The sequence below is a fragment of the Xiphophorus maculatus genome, chromosome 20 (assembly GCF_002775205.1).
Source record: "Xiphophorus maculatus strain JP 163 A chromosome 20, X_maculatus-5.0-male, whole genome shotgun sequence".
Lineage (NCBI taxonomy): Eukaryota > Metazoa > Chordata > Actinopteri > Cyprinodontiformes > Poeciliidae > Xiphophorus > Xiphophorus maculatus.
The window spans coordinates 14015153-14035041 of record NC_036462.1 but is presented as its reverse complement, the minus strand read 5'-3'; the positions used below and the strand labels follow the sequence as shown (position 1 = coordinate 14035041).

General features: G+C 37.2%; 1 protein-coding gene across 2 annotated transcripts in view; it reads left to right on the top strand.

The window, feature by feature from the left end:
• vgll4 (vestigial like family member 4) overlaps positions 1-19889 on the top strand; it is a 35274-nt gene that overhangs the window by 10127 nt on the left and 5258 nt on the right. The window contains exons 1-4 of one of the 2 annotated variants that reach the window (XM_005796960.3): positions 3389-3843; positions 9668-9881; positions 18393-18651; positions 18888-19005. In XM_005796960.3, coding sequence (XP_005797017.1) covers positions 3762-3843; positions 9668-9881; positions 18393-18651; positions 18888-19005 — 673 coding nt within the window. In that variant the 5' untranslated portion in view covers positions 3389-3761. Of the gene's footprint in view, positions 1-3388; positions 3844-9667; positions 9882-18392; positions 18652-18887; positions 19006-19889 lie in introns of those variants that run through there. The other variant, XM_023324893.1, reaches the window with a different exon arrangement.

Sequence of the window (19889 nt, the reverse complement as noted above, 5' to 3'; positions counted from 1 at the left end):
TCACCTTTTAGTTATTCTTAAAACATGTGGTATCCAATAAATCTGTCGTCATATCAGCAATAAATCTGGCTGAATATGAGACATTTTTACACTATAAAATGTAAATTCTACTCTTTTTAAAAAAAAAAAAACATCTCAATTCTGCATGCTAAGAAGCACATACTTTTAAGTTTAATTACAGCACACAGAATGGAACAATTTTTTCTTGGTGTTTAAAAAGCTTTTGGCTGAGTCTTTGAGAGGCTTCTCTGCTTGTCTTGTACAGGTCTGGTGACGACACTGTTAAAGACTCCTGTCACAAGCTGAATAATAAACAAAGCTTTACTTGCTAACGACAAACACACATGGAGAAAACAAAGATGGGAAGTGAGTGACTCTCCACCAGTCACCTGTTGTCATTGTTTCAGTGTAGCAACATGATACTTCCTTCTCTGTGTGTGTGCTCAGGGACGTTTCAAACAAACACCCCCACAAAACTGAGATGGGGTTTCTTTAAATTCCAATATCCAATTTAAGCAAAAGATTTAGATAAATAACAGCAATAATCCAGTTAGAATCTGTGAAATAAAACTGCTAAATAAGAACTTCTACTGTTCTTTGTTTACAGCAAATGGACGTCATATTAAACTTTTCACAGCCACATTATTTGTGGGAGAGACATGGTTAACAGTCTGAACGCAAAGAGCTGAGAGGACAGATTTTTGACTTCGATTCATTATGTCACCATGTAAACAAGGCTGGTGTGGCCATATCGCAACACAGTTGTCTGGTAATCAAGTGTGTGACCTTTGATCTTTGCTAGTTTGACATCTCCTCTTCCTGAGTTGTTTCATAGGATAACACTTTTATGTATATTAAAGATAATTTGAAATGTAACTTTTTTTGGTTGGAAAATCAAATGCTGAAGGAAGCTGGACATTATGGCCTTTCTTTCCACGGTTTATGGATCCACATGTTGGGCGTTTTGCAGTTGATCTCATTTTGTTCCTCATCATTTCTTTCTAATGTTTCTCTTGATTGGATGTTGGATGGTAGATCCAGAGGTTTTGGTTAGTTCATATAAACTGGGTAGAAATTGATAATGCTGATCTAAGTTAAATTGAGAATCACAAATCTTAAAAAGATTAACTTGTGACTAGAGTGCAAGTTACATGACTTTGGGTTTGCATCTCTGTTTTTAAGTCTGTCAATGTTTTTTTGTCACAATATCAACTTGTAAATTATGCACTTACTTTGTGAGAAATATAATCTTTCTGAAATGGAAAAAAGAGTCTGGGTCATATCTCAGCTCTGGGGTTTTTTAGACAAATGGCATAAAGTAGTTTTAAGTTTTCCACTGCATGTCAAAGATTCCTCAAAACAGGTTTTCAGTTTTATATCTGCACAAGATATATATACTAAAAACGCTATTCTAAATTTAGTGGTTGTTTATTATTTGTGATTAATGTTGACTAAAGCAGTGCTTCTGTCCTTTCTCAATTATCTTTCTTAAGCAAAATGTGTAAATATTTTAGCTTTTCATTTTTTATTCAAGTCAGACCTGACCCTGATCCTGAGCTGATTATGAGACAGATCCCAGACTTCCTTGACATGATACCTGATAGACTCATGGACACAGCTTAATTTTGCTTTGTAATTCTCTAATGGGTTGACATTAAAATACTACAGAAACCTCTTCAGAAATTGTTTTAACGTTAAGCTTACAAGAAGAATTTAATAGTGAAGCACTAGCTCTTCTGCTTCATTCATAAATCTGACATTTTTGTTTTGATGAAGCCTTGGGAGTTGCTGGATACCTGGAAGGGCTAAGATTTTATACCTTATTTTATACAAACAATCCTTGAATAAAATGTTTTAAATACAGTTATTAATTAATTAATATAAGGGCATTAGGACAGACTTAGGAGTGTGTATGCTTGGTATTTGCTTCCTCATTGAAAAACAGCCCAAAGTTTACAGAAAACATGCGACTTAGCTTTTATTTTTATTCTTTTATCGACGGACTTCCCAAAACCTCCTTTTTTTCTCTCTCTCTCTTTTTTTTACTGCTGCACAATCAAATCCAAGTTTACTAGCTGACTACAGAGTTCAGCTGCAGTCCTCGTGCTTTGCAGGTGCCCTACTAACCCACAGGACGCCAGCTGTAGAAGAAATACTAGAGTTAAATAGACTCAGCCTGAAGTCGGCTCTTTTTGTGTGTGAAACTGGAAACAAAGGACACCCAATTAGACAAGGACCTGAGCTTTGAGCAACCATTAGAGAGGGTCATGCCACGAGGGAGGAGGGGAGATGCCTTTGTGTTCATGTGTACGAGTAAGTAGGAAGGGGGTAGGTTTTTTAAAAACTTTTTAGGAGGTACAATTTTACTTATTTATTAACTCAACATCATCTGTTTTCCCCCCAGTCTGTGTATAAATGTCATGACAAATGCATGTTTGTGTGTAAACTCAACATGCATTTGAGTTTACCCCAACTCAGTGATTCTCCAGTTAAATATGCAAATGTTGTCCTCCACCTTTTACACATTCTGTAATGATTCAAAGAACTTACACTAAAACTTTTCTTAAAAAGCATTTTTCTCTTTTCCCCCCCTCTTCTTGAAAATTCTTTTCAGACACCAGGGGGCAGAAGAGGGTCAGTCTAAAAGTAAAAACGAAGCCCAGTGGCCTGCTATTAGTTCCGGGATCTTTTAAAATCAATAAAACAACGTATTATTCCGTACATTTAAACCGAATTTTCCGTTTACAAGCATGTTATAGAGTCTATGAAACGCATACAATGCATTTCTAAGACTGAAATGTCTTTTTTTCTTTTTGCTTTGCTTTTTTCACCAAAAAAAGCAAAGCAAAAAGAAGCAAAGGACAAAATATAAAGTCCCTCAAAAAGCATTGAATGCAATACATAGGTGTAGAATCTCCATCTATTGATTTATATGTTACAATTTAAAAACTGTAGCTGAAAGAGTTAAACATTTGTAAAACAAGATATATCATATCTTTTTGCAGTTGCAGGGCAGTTTATCACTTATACCTTTCACAACTTCCATCTTCCTTATTTCATGTTGTCGCAAAAGTGACCTCGCATAATAACCAGTAGTGAGATATCACCTTTTATTACTCTGTTATAACCTTTCTCTGGAAGTGTTGTTTGTGCGTAAGTTGTACTTCAGTTATCTTTGGCATGCTTAATATTCACTGGTAGAACATGCAGCTAGCTTTTAGGAAATTATTTTCACTATGGCTCTAATGTTTTGCGGCTGTAACCCTCTGAAGTTCTGTCTCCCTGCCTTGCCCTGAGAGTAAGTCTTTTTTCTTTTTTTAAGGGGCTGATCTTCCGCATTAAACATCTCTGATATTTGAGGCGCTCCAGGGATTTTGCGAGCATGCCCAGTGCGCTTCTCTCAGCAGCACTGGAAACCACTGCTACAGCATAGGAGTCATACCAAGCATAGCCTGCGTGTCAGTGCAGTCGACTTACAGCTGGCTGTGAGGACAACTGACGCTACTTTTTCGCTTATTTTTCTACGTTCTTTATTGTCGCAATACGTCAGCTCATATTTAAGAGGGGGAACAAAAACAAAAATACCGCGAACCCATTTAAACAACAGCGAGGCCACTTTTTTGTTGTTGTTGTTTTGTTAACGGTTTTTTAAGAGAAGTAAAGTTGGAGGCTGGGCCTTTAGCTTTCTGACCGTCGCTTGAAAGAAGGAGAAAAAGCTGGTCTTTTTGTTGTTGTTGTTGTTTTAAATGAAAGCTCGATAAATGCATCTAACGAAGATGGACCTGTTGAACTACCAGTACCTGGACAAAATGAACAACAACATCGGTATCCTCTGCTACGAAGGTAAACACGGCTGTTTGTGGCCATTTTTAATAGCTGTTTTTAAAAACTTCATACTAGCTGCTGATGCTGTTAAAGCGTGAGGTTGCGTTAGCGACGGAGTTGGTCGAAGTTTTCCGATCGGTTCTTTGCTGGTGAGCTATTACTTATGAAACAATAATATGTTTTGTAAATGTTTAAAACCCTGGGAGAAACGGGGGTTCTTCTTTAAGTGTATTTTAGCAACGGTAGCTAACGGATAAGTACGATGTTTTATGCGTTCTTTGAGAGCAAAAGTTTTTTTTTTTTCACGTGCTGTCTGATTTATAGATTTTACCTTATTATTTTAATTGAGATTGGTTAATGAAATTCAGATTGGGTGGAATAACGTTGTTTATTGCGTATGGTGATTTATTATTGTTTTACAGTAGTTTCCGTTGTAGTGTAATTTAACAGTTTTAGATAAATCAGAATCTGGTGTTTGTTTTTCTGTTCCTGTAGTCATATTTTTTTATAGGAATATTTTCCTATCTTTCTATTTTCTCTGGGATAAAGGTTAGAGGTATGTTTGTCATGTAGGTGAAAAGCAGGAACCTTCCACAGTTTAATTCTCCTCATATCCAGAGCTGGATTAACATCTTTTGTGGCCCTGGGCAATAAAACTCGCTTACCCTTAAACTAACTACTGAAACTCAGTTTTACCAGAAGGCACAAAACATGTCAAACCCTTCCTACTGGAAAATACCATATTATTTATGATTACCAATGGCCAAAATAACCACTTTTTTATTCCAGGTGAACGTTATTATGATAAACCAAATTCACAAAGTAATTACAGTAAAAATGATTTACATACACATTTCTTACTTCTAACTCTGGTAATTAATAGTCTAATAGTGTTTTTAAGTATCTGTATAACAATAATAAACATCCATGATTGATTTCAAATTACTTTTTACCCAGATACGTAATCTTGGTATTGTTTAAATGTTTACGTTAGGATCTTTCAAATTCAATAAGTTTTGACGCAAAGCTGGGGGATACCTCAAAGTACGTATTACTTTTTCAATTTGTAAACACATCAGCAGCATATTTTATGAGGCACTCTATTTTAAGTTTTAGGAAAAAGTAGATCAAGTTTATAAGGAATAATTTCAGTGATCTCCTGCTTGTAGACATTATTTGCCATAATCACAATCATACTTCTTTAGAGTTCACTATGGCAAGTTCTAATAAATTCCAAAGTTTAACTTTTCAGTTTTTACAAAAAAAGTGGTCCGAAATGTCCAACCACACCATTACGACATGGTGAAAGAGAATAATGACCAGTATCTACAACATTTAAATCATTAAATGTGGCTCAGCATTGTTCCAGGAAAGCTGTAGATTCAGCAAGTAAAACGCTACAGATGCTAGGCCAACCCCAACTACACATTCACCAATCATGATGGCGTATTTTGACATTTTGATTTATAACTAAACAACATCTCAGGAGCCTTTTATTAAATTCCACATTGTTGGTTATCCTAAACTTGCATCATACTTTATTTTTAATCATCCATTGCCGCGGGTGCCCTGGGCATTTGCCCACATTGCCCCGTGGTAGATCATTTCAGTCATAAGACGGCTTCTATGGGGTTGATCATGCAAGTTCTTACCTGTCTTGTCCTTGAGTTGTTCTGCACCTTGGAAGTGAAATCTTCTATTTTGACATAATGGCTTGTGGTTTGGACACATGACAGAAATTTTAGACTGCTTCTCAAAAGCTTGCTTTAAAGATGTTGCAGATAAACCTGGCACTGGTCAATGATTGCTGTTAGATGAGCCTAATATTTATAAACTTCATTTACTAAAAAATAAAGCATTTACTTCAACTTGAATCCAGTTAATTGTTTTTTTTTTGTTGTTGATTTTGGTGAACTAAACTAAAATCTGTCTCTGTCATGCGCCTGCTGGTAAGAAAAAAGATAAAAGAACTGGCTAAAGAGCTTGGTGGTAAAGGGCTTTTCTTTCAGTTTCTTTAAGTTCAAACACATTGAGCCAAGGAAAGATTTGGAAGAACTGTGGGATGCTGTGGGTGTCTTGACTTGTTATTGTATGCATGAGCACACCTACTCAAACACATTTCCTGGCAAACACACATGCATGCTCATACTGGTGCTTTGTCTTTATAGCCTTAGATATATTCTAAAGCCATCACATAGTTGTCATTGTCGACACTTCTTTACAATCTCAAGCATTACAGTGTTTATTTAACATGTGGAGCCAATCACTTTGAGAAGAATTTGAATGCTTACGTTTGAGTCTGCTATACGTTTATTATGATTGTTTTTTTTAAGTTTGTTGAACTATCTTTCCATTCATACCATAAAGCAGCATTTCTATTTTTTTGAATGAGTCAGTAGTTTTGTGTTTAATTACCTTCTGGAACTGCATTTACTATAAGTTGTGGAGCTTCATCCAGTTATCCAAATATTTAATCTGAGTTTGATGTTTATGTTCCACTGATTACTGTAAATTTTACTTTCAGCTTTTAATCAAGGTATTTAAAAAGACTCAAGTTTTGAGTCGAGGCCTCAAGACTTGCTAATTTAAGAGAAGAGAAGTAATCTTGTGAGGCTGATTAATTTCAGTTCTGAGTTTGGATGAATTTATTTGTTTTTTTTTTAAAAAGAGAGGCTACTTTGCACAAATCTGTTAAGTCTTGTACAAAGTGATATATTTAACCCATTTATGTTTGTTTACATGCAGTGACACTGTCATATGATGCACTGCCAGTTCATGAAAACTCAAAGGAGTCACTTGGAAGTATCTTGTCACTGTTGGATGTCAAGTGATTCTCTTTTCTTGCGTTATTTCCAGCTAGTACTAGTTTCTGGCTTTCTTTGACATCTGACCTGGCCATTCCAGTTTCTACCAATTCTGATTCTCTTCCTCCCAAGTCTGAAACATGATACTGCAAGTTTTCGTAGATGGTGATTTTTGAATCCGACATGAAATGAAGATTATCATGATTATCCCAGTTCACAGTACCAGTGAATGCTATACCAAATCACCCTTTCATAGTTTTTTTTAAAAATGAAAGTAAACACCACATTCTGTTGATTGGTGTGTTGGAAGACAGAAACAGATAGTGTTCTTTGTTTTGATTCATTTATTAAGGTTTTTTTTTTCTGTAATTGTCCTGCCAGTCACAACCAGAGACAAGAAAGGTAAATTGGCTGATTTTAATCTCTTGACTAGTACATCTTTAATTTCATATTTGTGCCAAATTATAAACCTATTGCTTCCACTTAATTTCACAAATGAAATTTTTATGCTAAACAGGTTTTAGTCATGGCTCCCTGATTGGATGCCAGTGTTTGAATTGAATGATTACCCTAAAAAATGTAGGCACTCATTTTTATATTCAGTTTTTCTGGCTCTTGTTGGCCAAACAGTGACGAGAGGAATGTAATACAGAACTAGTGATCATACTGTTGAGCTGAAAACAAAATAGTTTCTTAAATTGTACCTCAAAGCACTTTTGTCAACGTCTTTGAAATACACTTAATATTGGATTTAAAAGTTCAGCTTACTGACACGAGAACATTATGTGCACTTTTTATTAAGGAAATTGTAAAATATCTAAATAGTTAGAAAATTAAGCAACCCAAAGATTGGGTTACAAAGAAACTTTGTCAAAAATAACTATTTTGCTGTTTAAGAAAAATAAAAAAACAGAAGACTAAAACTTTAAGAATCCAGGAGGGATGACAGTAAGCTGAGAGTGAAGAGCGGAAGGAGACAGACGGAGGGAGAGAGAGGTTCCCCTCAGTTTGTAATCCAATCTCATCCTGATTCCAAGCCGTTTGAAGTTCTATCAAGAGAAAAAAGCTTTGATCATGTAGACCTAATGAACTGGGAGACCAGGCCGGGGGGAAATGGAGTGGAGTTTAACTTCAGAGTGCTGTTTTCATTCTACTGATTTCTACTGTTTTAATGGGAAAAATATATGGCAATTTTAATAAAAACAAACCACATTGAAAAACTGGCAATTACGCAGAGCATTTCATCCCGGATGTAAAGTGTATGCTCCTGCTCATTTTTATATGAATGAGGGAGTATTTTATTCTTTTCATTCTGTAATGGTAGGAGGTGTTATTTTCTTGTTCCCATCTGTCCTTTGATTCAAAGTTAAATTGCTAGAAATTGCACAAATTGTTTTGCTCCTTTGTATCATTGTTCTAATGTCATCGCGTCCCTCTGCCTGTTTCTTAATATTCTTCTGCCTGCTGTTATCAGCAAAGAAAATACACTGAACATTTTCACTGTTGAAGTTCTGGGATTGAAAAAAGGGCATAGAAGTTGAAGTGATTCATATTCCGAGTGCAAGTTGATTTATTTTGCATGTTTCAATTTGGAATATTTTTTCTACCGTGAACATATCTGACATGCACTACTGTCTACTCATCAAAGTTAGAGGTTTGTCATTAAAACTGCGATAGACAGCTGAATGAGGAAAATATAGGTTAAATTGGCACGTTTATAAATTTGTGCTTATTTTAATTTATTGGAATTGTGTTGCTTTCGACCAAATAAAGAGAAGCACATTTTTTAAGAATAAGAGTTCAGTTGGCAGCACTTTTTAACTCCCTAAAATGTTTTTCTTGCTTTTTTGGGAAACACTCGCCACTTTTCTCTGTGTGAAACCGTGCTCAACAATAAGAGTGTTTATCTGCTGGATGCTGATTGGACAGTGCAGTGTCACACTCTTCCTCCTTTATTGCTATCCCTCTACCCTGCCAAAAAACAATGATGTCACCCTTGTTGCCATGGTCACAGAATTGCAAGCAGGAACATGCCAAAGATGGGGGAGGAGCTGGTGCTATGCTTCTGAGGGCATGCAAAAACTAAATATACATAGAGTTGTGCAAGACATTTTATTGGATGTTTTATGACCTTGATCTTTTTAGTGTATGTGCTCTGTTGCCTTGAGTGATCCAGTGATTCTCAGATAAGTTGAGCCAAATTTCCATCAGATTTTATGACCTCTTTTTGCCAAAAGCTGTGCAGAATAAGCATAAATATTTATAGCAATTTATTTCAAATCGTTTAACCATTACAAAGCTGCCACTCTCTATTAGTTTAGGTTTAAATGTGTTTCTACAATTCACAAATAAAAAACTTTGCATAGGATTTGATCAGCGCATCGTTTTAGTACTGTTTTTTTAATAGAGGATGGTTTAAACTGAAGTAGAACGGTGCAGGTGAGAAGTTTCAGTATTAGCAGCAACCTGTCAGAAAGGGAGAATTAGTGCAGACTTTGTTTTGTTTGTGGTGAATTCAGTGAGATGCTTGAGGCTGAACGAAGCAGTGGAAAGTCCCCTTGCTGAGACTGAGCCAGTAGTAGTTTTCCTTATCCCTTCTTGCTTGAACTCCCACTTACTGACAACTCTGTAGGCCCTCTGTACCAGGACAAGGCTGCGGACAGAGAAATAGTTCACACCACACACGTGTATATGAAGTCTCTCCACAGCTATTTCCCCCACAACGTTGCTGACCAGATACGCTGCTGATGCCAGGGGTCCATGCCTCGCTCAGCAAACTGAAGAAGTCAACATCCAAAATTTCAGCTTAAACAAGTTGGACAGAAAAAGTCTGTCTACAAGCTGCATTTGCAGTTGACCTGTTTGAAGAAGCAATATAACAGTTAGCATTTGGACATGATTTATATCACTTAGAATAACTGCTGATTATAAGTTTGGTAGTATAACTTTTGTGCTATTTGAAATTGCAAAAGTCACAGCCAGTGGTGAAGTTTTGTCTTCAATTCATATGTACATATTTGTCTTTCTTCCTTTTGCAGGTGAGGCAGCATTAAGAGGGGACCCCAGATTCCAGTCCTTGTCGCTATCCTCGTCTTCCTCCTCGTCATCCTCTTCTTCCTCAATCTCCAGCCACAGGACTGGCCCTCCTCCCATCAGCCCCACCAAGAGGAAGCTCAGTGGGGACCAGGGGGACAGTGACATGGATGACAATGAGCACGTAGCTAAGATGAGTCGCCTGTTTGTTGCACAGCTGTGAGTACATACTAAGATATTCTCAAATGATACACTCATAAGATTTTGAATGTCACTATTGGTCTTTATCTATCCTCTTTTTCACAGACTCCATAGTTATTGGAGTTTGTTAGTGGAGTTGCCTCATATTTACCAGATTGAGTTTTGCCTGTGCTTGCTAAGTGTTTCTGTTGGCTGAGTGAGCTGCAGCACGGGGCCGTTTTCTCAGAAGTCCCAGTTTGGACTCCAGGATTCTGTGCCAGGTTTAGATGGTTCTGCAGAGTAAGATGCCTCTTAAAGCTGGATCTCAATCTGAAGGCTGTGAAACAGTCAAGTGCATAACAGAAAGATAACTCATGTCATATTTCCACATTCCCACTTCAGACTAGGTGGCCATCAGGACTGAGTCATTCATGGAGACTAGCCATTACTATTTATTACAAACAGACCAGTAAGTTTTAGAAAGAGCTGTTTCCACCAGTTAGTCAAGATTTACACAATTGAAATGTGTAAAGACACACAGATTATTGGACATTGCTAATAATCTGCGTGGTCTAAACATAAAGCAAAAATAATGTAAGTTATATTATAGTAAATAATTTTGAAGCCGTCAGAAAATGAAGGATTTACAAAATCATTCCTCTTTATGCGTTTTTTAAAATTAAACTCCAAAAAGTATATGCTGTTGGTTGATATGTTCATAAACCTAAAAACTCAGGGAGTTAGTTTCTTTACCTTCCATGCCAAAAGAAAAAATAAAAAGAACATTTTCCAGTATTTGGCCTACCGATTGCTGACCAGAGCAGAGAAAAAGAGCTTGAATCTGATTTCTAGATGATGGATTGAGCTGATATGTAAAGAACAGAGCAAAGAAATGAAGCAAAGTTAGCCAAAAATAGTAAGAGCATACAAAGAGAGGTGTAGTTATTGCTTGTATTTATGTAAATTCTAGTAGATTGTAAAGAGCATTGTTCTGCCTCCTCCAAATACTTTTTATGTTTGTTTTGGCACAACACATGATCACTTCAGTCTCAAACAGCAGATTATTCAGAGAACTTTAGTTCTGCAAGTCCTTTCAATCAATGAATCTTTGTAAATGTTGTTTTTTTATGTTTGTTTGTTTGACATAGAAGTTGATGCTTTGGTTTGAAATGAGACCTAAAGAGAAGAGGTTATTTGACCTGGTTCCTGGAAGGGCTCATATAAAAATCAAGTTGTCGTCTTGATCTGTGCTGTTATCTCGCTTACGGTTAAGAATTATCTCTCCTCCTCACTGTGTATTGTTCTCTGGTTTGTCACTTTATGATCCACTTTATATGCACTCTGCGGTTAAATTTTCATATATTTATTACCACTTGCGCCTACTTGTGCATCATGAGTTGAACAAGTTCAACTTGGGCCTGGCAGTCTGAGTCAAAGTACCAAAGGACTTATTGTTCTATCAGCTCTCATTTTGCCACAGTCACTTTCTCTTGTATCCATATCTTAGCTTAGAGTTTGGTTTTTCAAAGATGAAACTGTTGAAGAAATGACTTTTAGGGCTTTTCAAGATTGCTGTGCTGTCATGGCATCCATAATTCCACAGTTTGTCATTTGATCTTGAAGTGAATTGATTGCTAAGGGTATTGGTTAAGCTCCAACAAGTTAAAATTTCCAGTTGCCTTGCTTCAGCTTGGTAGAAAATATAGAGCTTTAATTGTTATGGAGATACATTTTTACCCTGGAGACCTTGTTTCCTTTCACTCAGCCTTAGTCATTTACTCTGAAGTTTCTCTAAGGACATACATTCTCTGGTAAAGTCAACTGCTGACTGACTTGTTGAAACCAGCCGCCAGAGTTAGCCTCTGACTTGAAGGCAGTGTTTACACTGGAGTGGAGAATGATGGGTTCACTAATTCACACTAAAAATAGTTTGTAAAAATACTTTTCTTAGAAAACACTGCAGGATGAATACCACAAGCACACGTGCATGCACACAGTTCTGATATGCAGAGGGGGCAGCTCAGCTGCATGTTGCTGAATGTGTAAAATCGATTGTAAATTTTCTATGTATGCTGTAAATTTTCTATGTATACTGATAAATTTTCTATGTATTCTTCTGTATGTTAAGTCAATCATATTTTCAATGTTGACACCGGTTTCATGCCCCAGAAATGTATTTAAAGCAGATGTTTTATTTATGCAGTTAGTTACATTTAGTAGACCCATGTATAATAACCTTGAGCAAAATATTACTCTCAGTATTCACAAGAAAATAGTAAGCAAGATAGTATACCATGTTTTTAAAAAAAATTAAAACAGAATTGCCAGTCATTCCTAATTCTGCTAAAATTACATAAAATTTAATTTTATGTAATAATAATCCCATCTGTACCATTTATTTCTGTTTAAAGAATTAAGCAACAATAAGGAGTAAGCCCTTGCTAGAGTTAGTAGTGGTTTTCAGTGGTTTATTTTGAGGAATAGATATAATTTTTGCTATTTCATTCCCAATACTAGCAGATTTATAACAAGCATACCCAGCTGATGAATTAGTAAGGTTATCTGCTGTGATTGCCAGCATGCAGATGTGCTGCCAGCAGCTAGCCAGCTGTGGTTTCCTTTATGGAGTCATGGATGGATGGAACTACTTCAGTTTCCTGGCCATGGCTGTTGGTGTTTTTCTTGACTATGTATATTTTTCTAACAGCTTCATTTGTTTTTGTTGTTGGCAATGACCAATGACAGTAGTTTTGTTTTAGCCAGCTGGCCAGCAGTGTGCAGAAATAGGTGGGGGGAAATCTTCAGATTTAAGAAGATGTCTAGTAAGAGGAACCTGTGAGGAGATAAAGGAAAATTTTAACTTTTCCAAACTTTTACTGTAACTGAATAATAAACATGAAAAACAAAGTTAGTTAACTTTGAAATCAAAAATCTAGCTCTGATGTATTTGTCTCAGCAGTCTCGGTCTTATCAGTACAGTTCCACCTTTTCTTGAAGTAAAGTATATTAAAATCTTTAAACCCTGTTTGGGCATTGACGGTTTTAGTGACAGGATCTTTTTCTGTACTGAGACTGCATCTGCTTCAGAAGTTATTCACATGTATTGCATTCTGTTGCCCATACGTGCATGTGCGTGTTCCTATTTGTGTGTGCATCTGTGCATCTGTGTGGGGTGAGGTCAGACAGCAGGGAATACTTTCTCATTTTCTCTGAGGAGTAGGAGGAGTCTTGAACAAAAGAAGCCTTATCCTGCCCACTGGAGCCTGCAGACTGGAAGCTTGCTGCAGCCTGTTTGCCTCTGCACCACTCTGGAGTTTCAGAGCCGCCAGCATAGAAGTCTTCAGCCGTCTCATTTTTCCTTCAACTTTAGTGCCAGTAACACAGCCAGGTATTGTTTTGATTGGAGAATGTTAGATGAGATATAGATAGAACTTTGACTCCCAGTAGAAATGAATCCTGGATGGAATTGCCATTTATGAAAACATGATTTATTTGCTCCATAAACAACAAATAAAGCATGACTGTCAATTTGATAGTCTATTCTTGAAGAAAGTGTAGTTTTCATTTCTTCCTGAATTTCTGACATATTCACATTGTATTTATGTCCTGTACCCTTCAAAGCTTATCCATGCAGAGATGGTGACTTACAGCAAGATTACAGGCAAGTCCAGTATCTCAGCATACAGAAATACAGATGCCTTCTACGGGGAACTCCAGCAAAAAAATTTTCTCAAGGACGTTACTCCAGAGGCTTTGTTGGGAGAAAATAAGAGGCCAAAGTTATGATGTGTTTGTATGCGTGTCCAAGCCTGGGGAAGTCATTGTTATGCTCTTGTTTTACATGAGACTATTTATGTAATCAGCATATGAGGGAAAGAGGGAAGGATCAGGTTTTTTTCTTCCTTTTTTCAGCATGTGTGGCTTTTTGTGTTCATGTTGTTATCTTAGTCTTCTTGTGGTTGTTCCATATTCAATAAGCTCCAGCTCCGATAACCAACCAGTTTCTCTGCTATCACTTAGCTGCAAAACCTGCCAGATTTCTCAGTATTTATGTAGTATTAGGTTGTCAGAATTTACTACCAGCGTCAGAAAACATGTGAAAACTGGTCTTTTATTTTTTTCCTTAGGATAGACACACATTGTTGGATTAAAATACAGAAGTTTCTGTTGTTTATTTTATAAGAAATGGTTCAAATATTACTTCAGCTCAGTTATAAAGATTCAACAGAATAAACTGGGTTAAGATCTTCATATACATTATAGGAATTGGTGAATTCACACTGCTTCCTGTTTTTTATGTATCTCTGTCTATTAGGTCTTTATTCTTTCCAGATGTTTCCTGTCTGTATATCTCTTTTTTTTCTCTTCTAGAATTTATTCAGTAGGAAGTGAACATGTGCCCAACCAAATATTTGCTGGAAAGATTTTTCTGAAGACTTTAGAGCAGAACTGTGAGAAAAAGTGTAGAACATTTATAGCCCCTGTGCATTTGCCACAAGAGAAAACAGAGCTTTTCCTTCAATAGCTTGAGTACTATCTCAAATTTTCACTCCTAAAACTTGAAGACAATTTTAGTTTTTGCTTTATATACATGCTTCTACTTTTGAGTCGTTGAAAACGGGCCCAAAACAGGTATTTCTGACCCTTTCAGTCATTGAAATGCACAATTGTGATCTGAAACTTGAGGTTGACTTAAAGATGGGGTGCCATTCTACTGGCTCCTCTAAAACCTCTACTTACTGACAGATCTGAGCGGTTTAATATTGTTCAAGATATTGTACCGTATCATTTATGTACTGAGGGCTTTGAATTTCTGGGTTTTAAATTGAGGGATCCTGCAGTGACCCCCACCACAGTGGCTACCACTAATGTCATGCTGCACAAACCCAGGACTTTATAGGACAGACTCAAAACAGATATTTGCTCTGTTTTATTCTCCTGCGGAGTTCATTCTGATGTTCAGTCCCACGGTTAATGGAAAAAAGCCGAATTTAAAAGATTGTCATTGCAACCTTCACTTTGAGAGTAAAATGTAGCTTTGCTGACCTAATGTGTAGTAAATATTGGTTAGAATTTGTCATTGGGTGTTTTGTTTTTTTTTCCTCATCCATATAAACACGACTGTGTGTGAGTGTCACTGCTGATATCCTTTCATTATACATTTAATAATTAATAAGCAATCAGTTGGAATCCGTTTTTCTTTTTTTATCGACTTTGATTGTTGGGTCAAATAGAATTTCCACCATTTTCTGTTGATAAACTTTGATGCATGTTTCGTTTTTAATTTAAAAAAAAAAACAATTGGATAAAGGCTAGGGCTACTTTTTTGAGATGAATGAACAGTTTTGAATTGGGAAAAAAGAGTATTTTAAAAAGATCCTTCAGCACACTTTTCTGTTTGTGTCATAATCCTGGAAAATATTAAAACTTTCCAAATCAGTTCAGGATTCAAAGAAAACCAGGAAACAATATGGAAACAATCCAATTCTACAAAAATATACATGTATATGTTTATTTTCCAAAGACTGTTCCTTTTTCCCAACTAGAGCTCTTACTGTCTGTTATAATCCACCTCGTTTTATCTCAGGCCCTTGTTTCATGAGCAGTTCTCTATATCTGCCCTAATGTCCTCCTCCTCCGTCCTCCCTGTGTGACCTTTCAATGAGAATTGAGAAGTGAGTAATGGAGACAAGGACACAGGTTAGGCTTTAAAAACCTGAACCCTGACATGAAGTGTGAGTTAGTGGGTAGTCACAAGCCACAGAAAGACGAGGGGGCAGATTGATTCAACAGCCATGCCATTCATTAGGCAGATTTGTTAATCCTCAGTCACTGGTTCCTGTGACGACTGCCCTCTTGTATGAGGATGTGGCCATGGCTGTTCCTTGGCAGTGATGACAGTCAAACTGTGATTCGTCTGTCTTCTTCCCTCTAGGCTCGGGTATTGGTTACATCTGGAGATAAAATAAGAGTTGCACAACACACCTATTCTCTACATGATTTAGTTCAAAAAGCTTCGACTTTTTTTAGTAGAACGGAAATGAATATTGATGCCACTAAAGAAAAACACATGAGCTTGTTGGTGAGCAGTGAGCCTGGGTTTATAAAAGTGCTGCCAAGTCTATCCCTCAGTTGACCCTCAGGAAGTTTGCTGCTGATTGTGAGAAAAAGAGAGGGGGGAGCATTAGGAGAGAAAAAGAGTGGGGGGTCTCTTTGCTCATGTAAGCTCTCAGCACAAATGAAGGAAACTACCAACCTCGCTCGCGCTTTCAAGAGCTAAAGGTCTGGACCATTCACATGCAACTCCCCACTTCCTCCTCTCTCCTGTTTTGTGTTCGCTGTTGTTTGTGGAGGATGGTGCTGTGGACTCCAGATGCTTGACCCAGCAGTCAGGTTGCCTGGTCACATGGTCCTACAACTGTTTATCTGAACTTGCTTTGCATCCAAACACACCTTAAAGGGCTCCTCCTGGTTTTGTACCACAAAGTCTAATGTTTGCTCTCACAACATAGTGAAGCAATCGTCACTATTTTGAGGAAATGCCTCCACAAGTTATTTGGAAAAGAATGAAGTTGTTTTTCACCCTCCATTATAATGTAGATTGTTTGCAATAAATTAGATCACTTTTACTCAGTTGACCCTGAATAGTTTATATATAGAAAATAGAGTGAACTGTTAAAAGGCCAGTTTTATTGGGGGCAGGGGGAAAGTTCCCACCTACCATCAAATATACTGAATCTGAACAACTGTGAGTAAAGCTCAGCTGTTTTGTTAGGATTTTCCAGATGATTTTTCCAGACTCAATTTTTATACCTTAGATTAAAGCAATGGTTAGTAGACCAGTTACAAAGGATAGAAATGTCCTCTTGTTCAAAGTCATCAGTCAAGAGAATGGTACAAAAAGACCCATATGTCTTCCGTATTCTTCACATGTCTAGACTAAGGAGAAGCTGGATTGAATAATTTATTTCCTGGCCTGGCTAATACCTGCCATCACTCTGCAGAAGAATGTTTCCATTTATGACGAAACCCAACTTGAACTTTTAACCCACAGCTTCTTAGGATATATTTATTACCAAATCAGCCATGCACATCACAAAAAGAAGAGTATACCTACAGTCAAATGTGGTGGTAGCATCATGATGTGTGGGTGAAATTCCCAAACCTCACAATTTGAGAAGTTTAGAGAACTTTGGCAAGGTGTAGTGAGCAGGTGGAGCCCGATAGACTCAGGATTGAAGACTGAATGCTGCAGTTATATCACAAGCTGCTTTAAACAGGGTGTTGGCATGCAGGCATAAACATTTTATCTCCTCCCTTTCTAAAAAAAATGTTTGGATTCTTTTAGTTGTACAGTATGTGAAAAACATTTGATTTACTATGTTCTCTTTTGCATCACAGAAACCTTTAATAAGGATGTGAATACACACATTCACATCCTTATTAAAGGATTCTGCATGTCTGTGTAGAAGCGAGGAGGTCAGTGTGTAAGTTTTGTATATAAATAAGCCCACCCCCTCAACCCGTGAAGTGGGTATGCAGGTGGAGAGAAATGAAGAGCTGGAAGGCAGTACAGTACGTTTTGCTCCCTCAAATTGGGCCTCAATGTCAGAAGGGAATGGAGCAACACAGGAACGCACTCGCATACACACACACGCACACAAGGAACAAGGACCACATCTGACGCACTCACTGGTATAATCACTACCTGTTAAACTGCAAGCAAGTCTGCACAATGTCAGGTATAAACGCTGTGTAACAAACATATCAAAGTTATTATCATCAGAGCTGGAAAAAAACAGGCCAAATGTGTATTATGTTAGTGTTGTTACTGTAAAGTCTTATCATCAGTTCTGGTTTTCCAGGGATGAGCTCACATTTTGGAGAGAAGAGAGAGAACTCTTTGTGGCCAGTTGGGCTTCCATGACCTAATTACTCAACCCACTGTTGTAGAAAAGAGGTTTAGGGAAATGGAGCTAAACCTAAAGGGGAACGTTTCTAATGTGTTTGCAGATTTAATCACATGTTGACAGTAAACTTTGGCTGCAGTTTTTTTTTTTTTTTTTTTTTTTTTTTAGAGTTTTCATATTCAACGGTATTAAGTGTGCTGGCTGCTCCCTCCCTAGAGAGAGATGATGCTGGGTTTCTTTTTCTAAGGAAATTGCTTTAAAGCTTTGAACTTGCTGCCCATTTGTCCCTTTGTGCAGAGATGAGTTTGGAATCCTTCCATGTTGGATAAATTTAGGCAACAGCTCCCCTTGCCTTGCTCACATGGAGACAGTGTGTGAAAGAGGTTGTGATTCTATCAAAGGGGCTTATCAACACTCCAAGTAATCTGAGAAATTAGTGTTTGAGTTTGTCATATCATTACTGTACTGTCATCTTTTAATCTGTTTGAAATCATTACCTGATTCCTCTTTCTTCACTAGTTTTTCTTCAGATTTTTTTTATGAATCAACAAATATGTCAAACAATTGGAAAACTCACTTTTTGATTAAATTCAATTTAGGTGTTGTTGCTAAGGTAAAGTGATTTCTTCTTGTTTCACAGGAAACCGACAGACTACCGCAACTCCCCTGTTGTGAAGGACCATCGGCGGAGTCCCAGCGAGCGCATTGTGGTTCCTGGTCATCTGGGGGTCCAAGCCAACCACCTGTATGGCCACAGCCACCACCACCACCTGGCCTCGTTAGCAGGCATGGACCAGCCTTTGGCGCTTACCAAAAACAGCATGGTGGAGACGCCACGCAGCAGCACAGCAGCTATGGCCTCGGTGCCGCACACAGTCAGCGCAGTGGAACGGCAGCAGGTAAAATGCACGTCCTGCTTCTTCTGACTCCACCGCTGAACACTTTCTGAAATAGTTCAGTTACTTAGTCATAATCTGACTAATGTACTTTTGTTAGCCTCACTTCCTCTGTGGGACTTTTTTAAAAAAAAAATTGGTGCATTCTGTTTGCATTTTTCATCCCACCTTTTCTTGCATATTTGCTGGGCAGCATTTCTTAGAACTCCTATTGAACACAGCGCCTTTTGTTCTCTCAGAATCGTCCATCAGTGATCACGTGTGCTGCAGCCAACAATCGCAACTGTAACCTGTCACAGTGTCCCGTCTCCCACAACGGCTGCTCCAACTTCACCAACAACTACAGAAGAATCAACAGTGAGTGCAAACACAGTTATGAAGAAATGTTTATTATCAAGTGAATTGGATACTTTTTGAAAAAACGTGGATTATTCATCTTAGAAATTATGCAAGGTTTATTTAAACAAGCCAGAATTTCTTTTTTTTTATGCTCGGTTAATATCTGGAGGTAATGAAAAACCCCGATTTGAACTAACCATGAAACACACTAAACTGAATGTTTAAGCTTTGCTTTTTCATTACTTGCTTAGTTCATTTAGTTATGTAAGCCTACATTTTCAGTAATTTGAAGAATTATTTTAAAATACATGGGTAAAGTTTAACATGAGATATAATTTCCATTTCATTACTGCTATTTGTATCACTAAGCCTCCTATTAGTAATGTAGAACGTACTTTAAAAGTTATCTGCCATCTTTAATATTTTCAGGCTTTTACTTTGAAGTGTATTTTTATTTTGAAAGGTGAACATAATCCCTTTTTATCTCTGCTTTAGTTACTTTAGCTATGTTGTATGGAATATTGAAGCCTTTGTTTTGGATGGTACTTTAGAAAATAATATTTTATTTGATATATCAGTGGTTTTATTTTGAAGAATAACCGCAAACTCTTCAAAGCAAACCAACATGTAGAACCGAGTTTCCTATTTAGAACATCTGCTTTCTTCAGACAATCAGTCTTCTTTCATTGCTGGTTTAGGCCAATTAGGAATTTGGATCATTTGCAGTTCACTGAGTTGCTCTCAATGAATCTCTATGGCTGGCAGTAATAACTTAAACATTCTTGTGTGTTATTTCAACACTTAAAAAAGTCACTTCAAGCCTCCATGACTTTCTGAGAATGTTGTATTTTCTTTGCCATAATAAATTTAAAATGGCTGTTTTTATGATCCCACTGGGATTT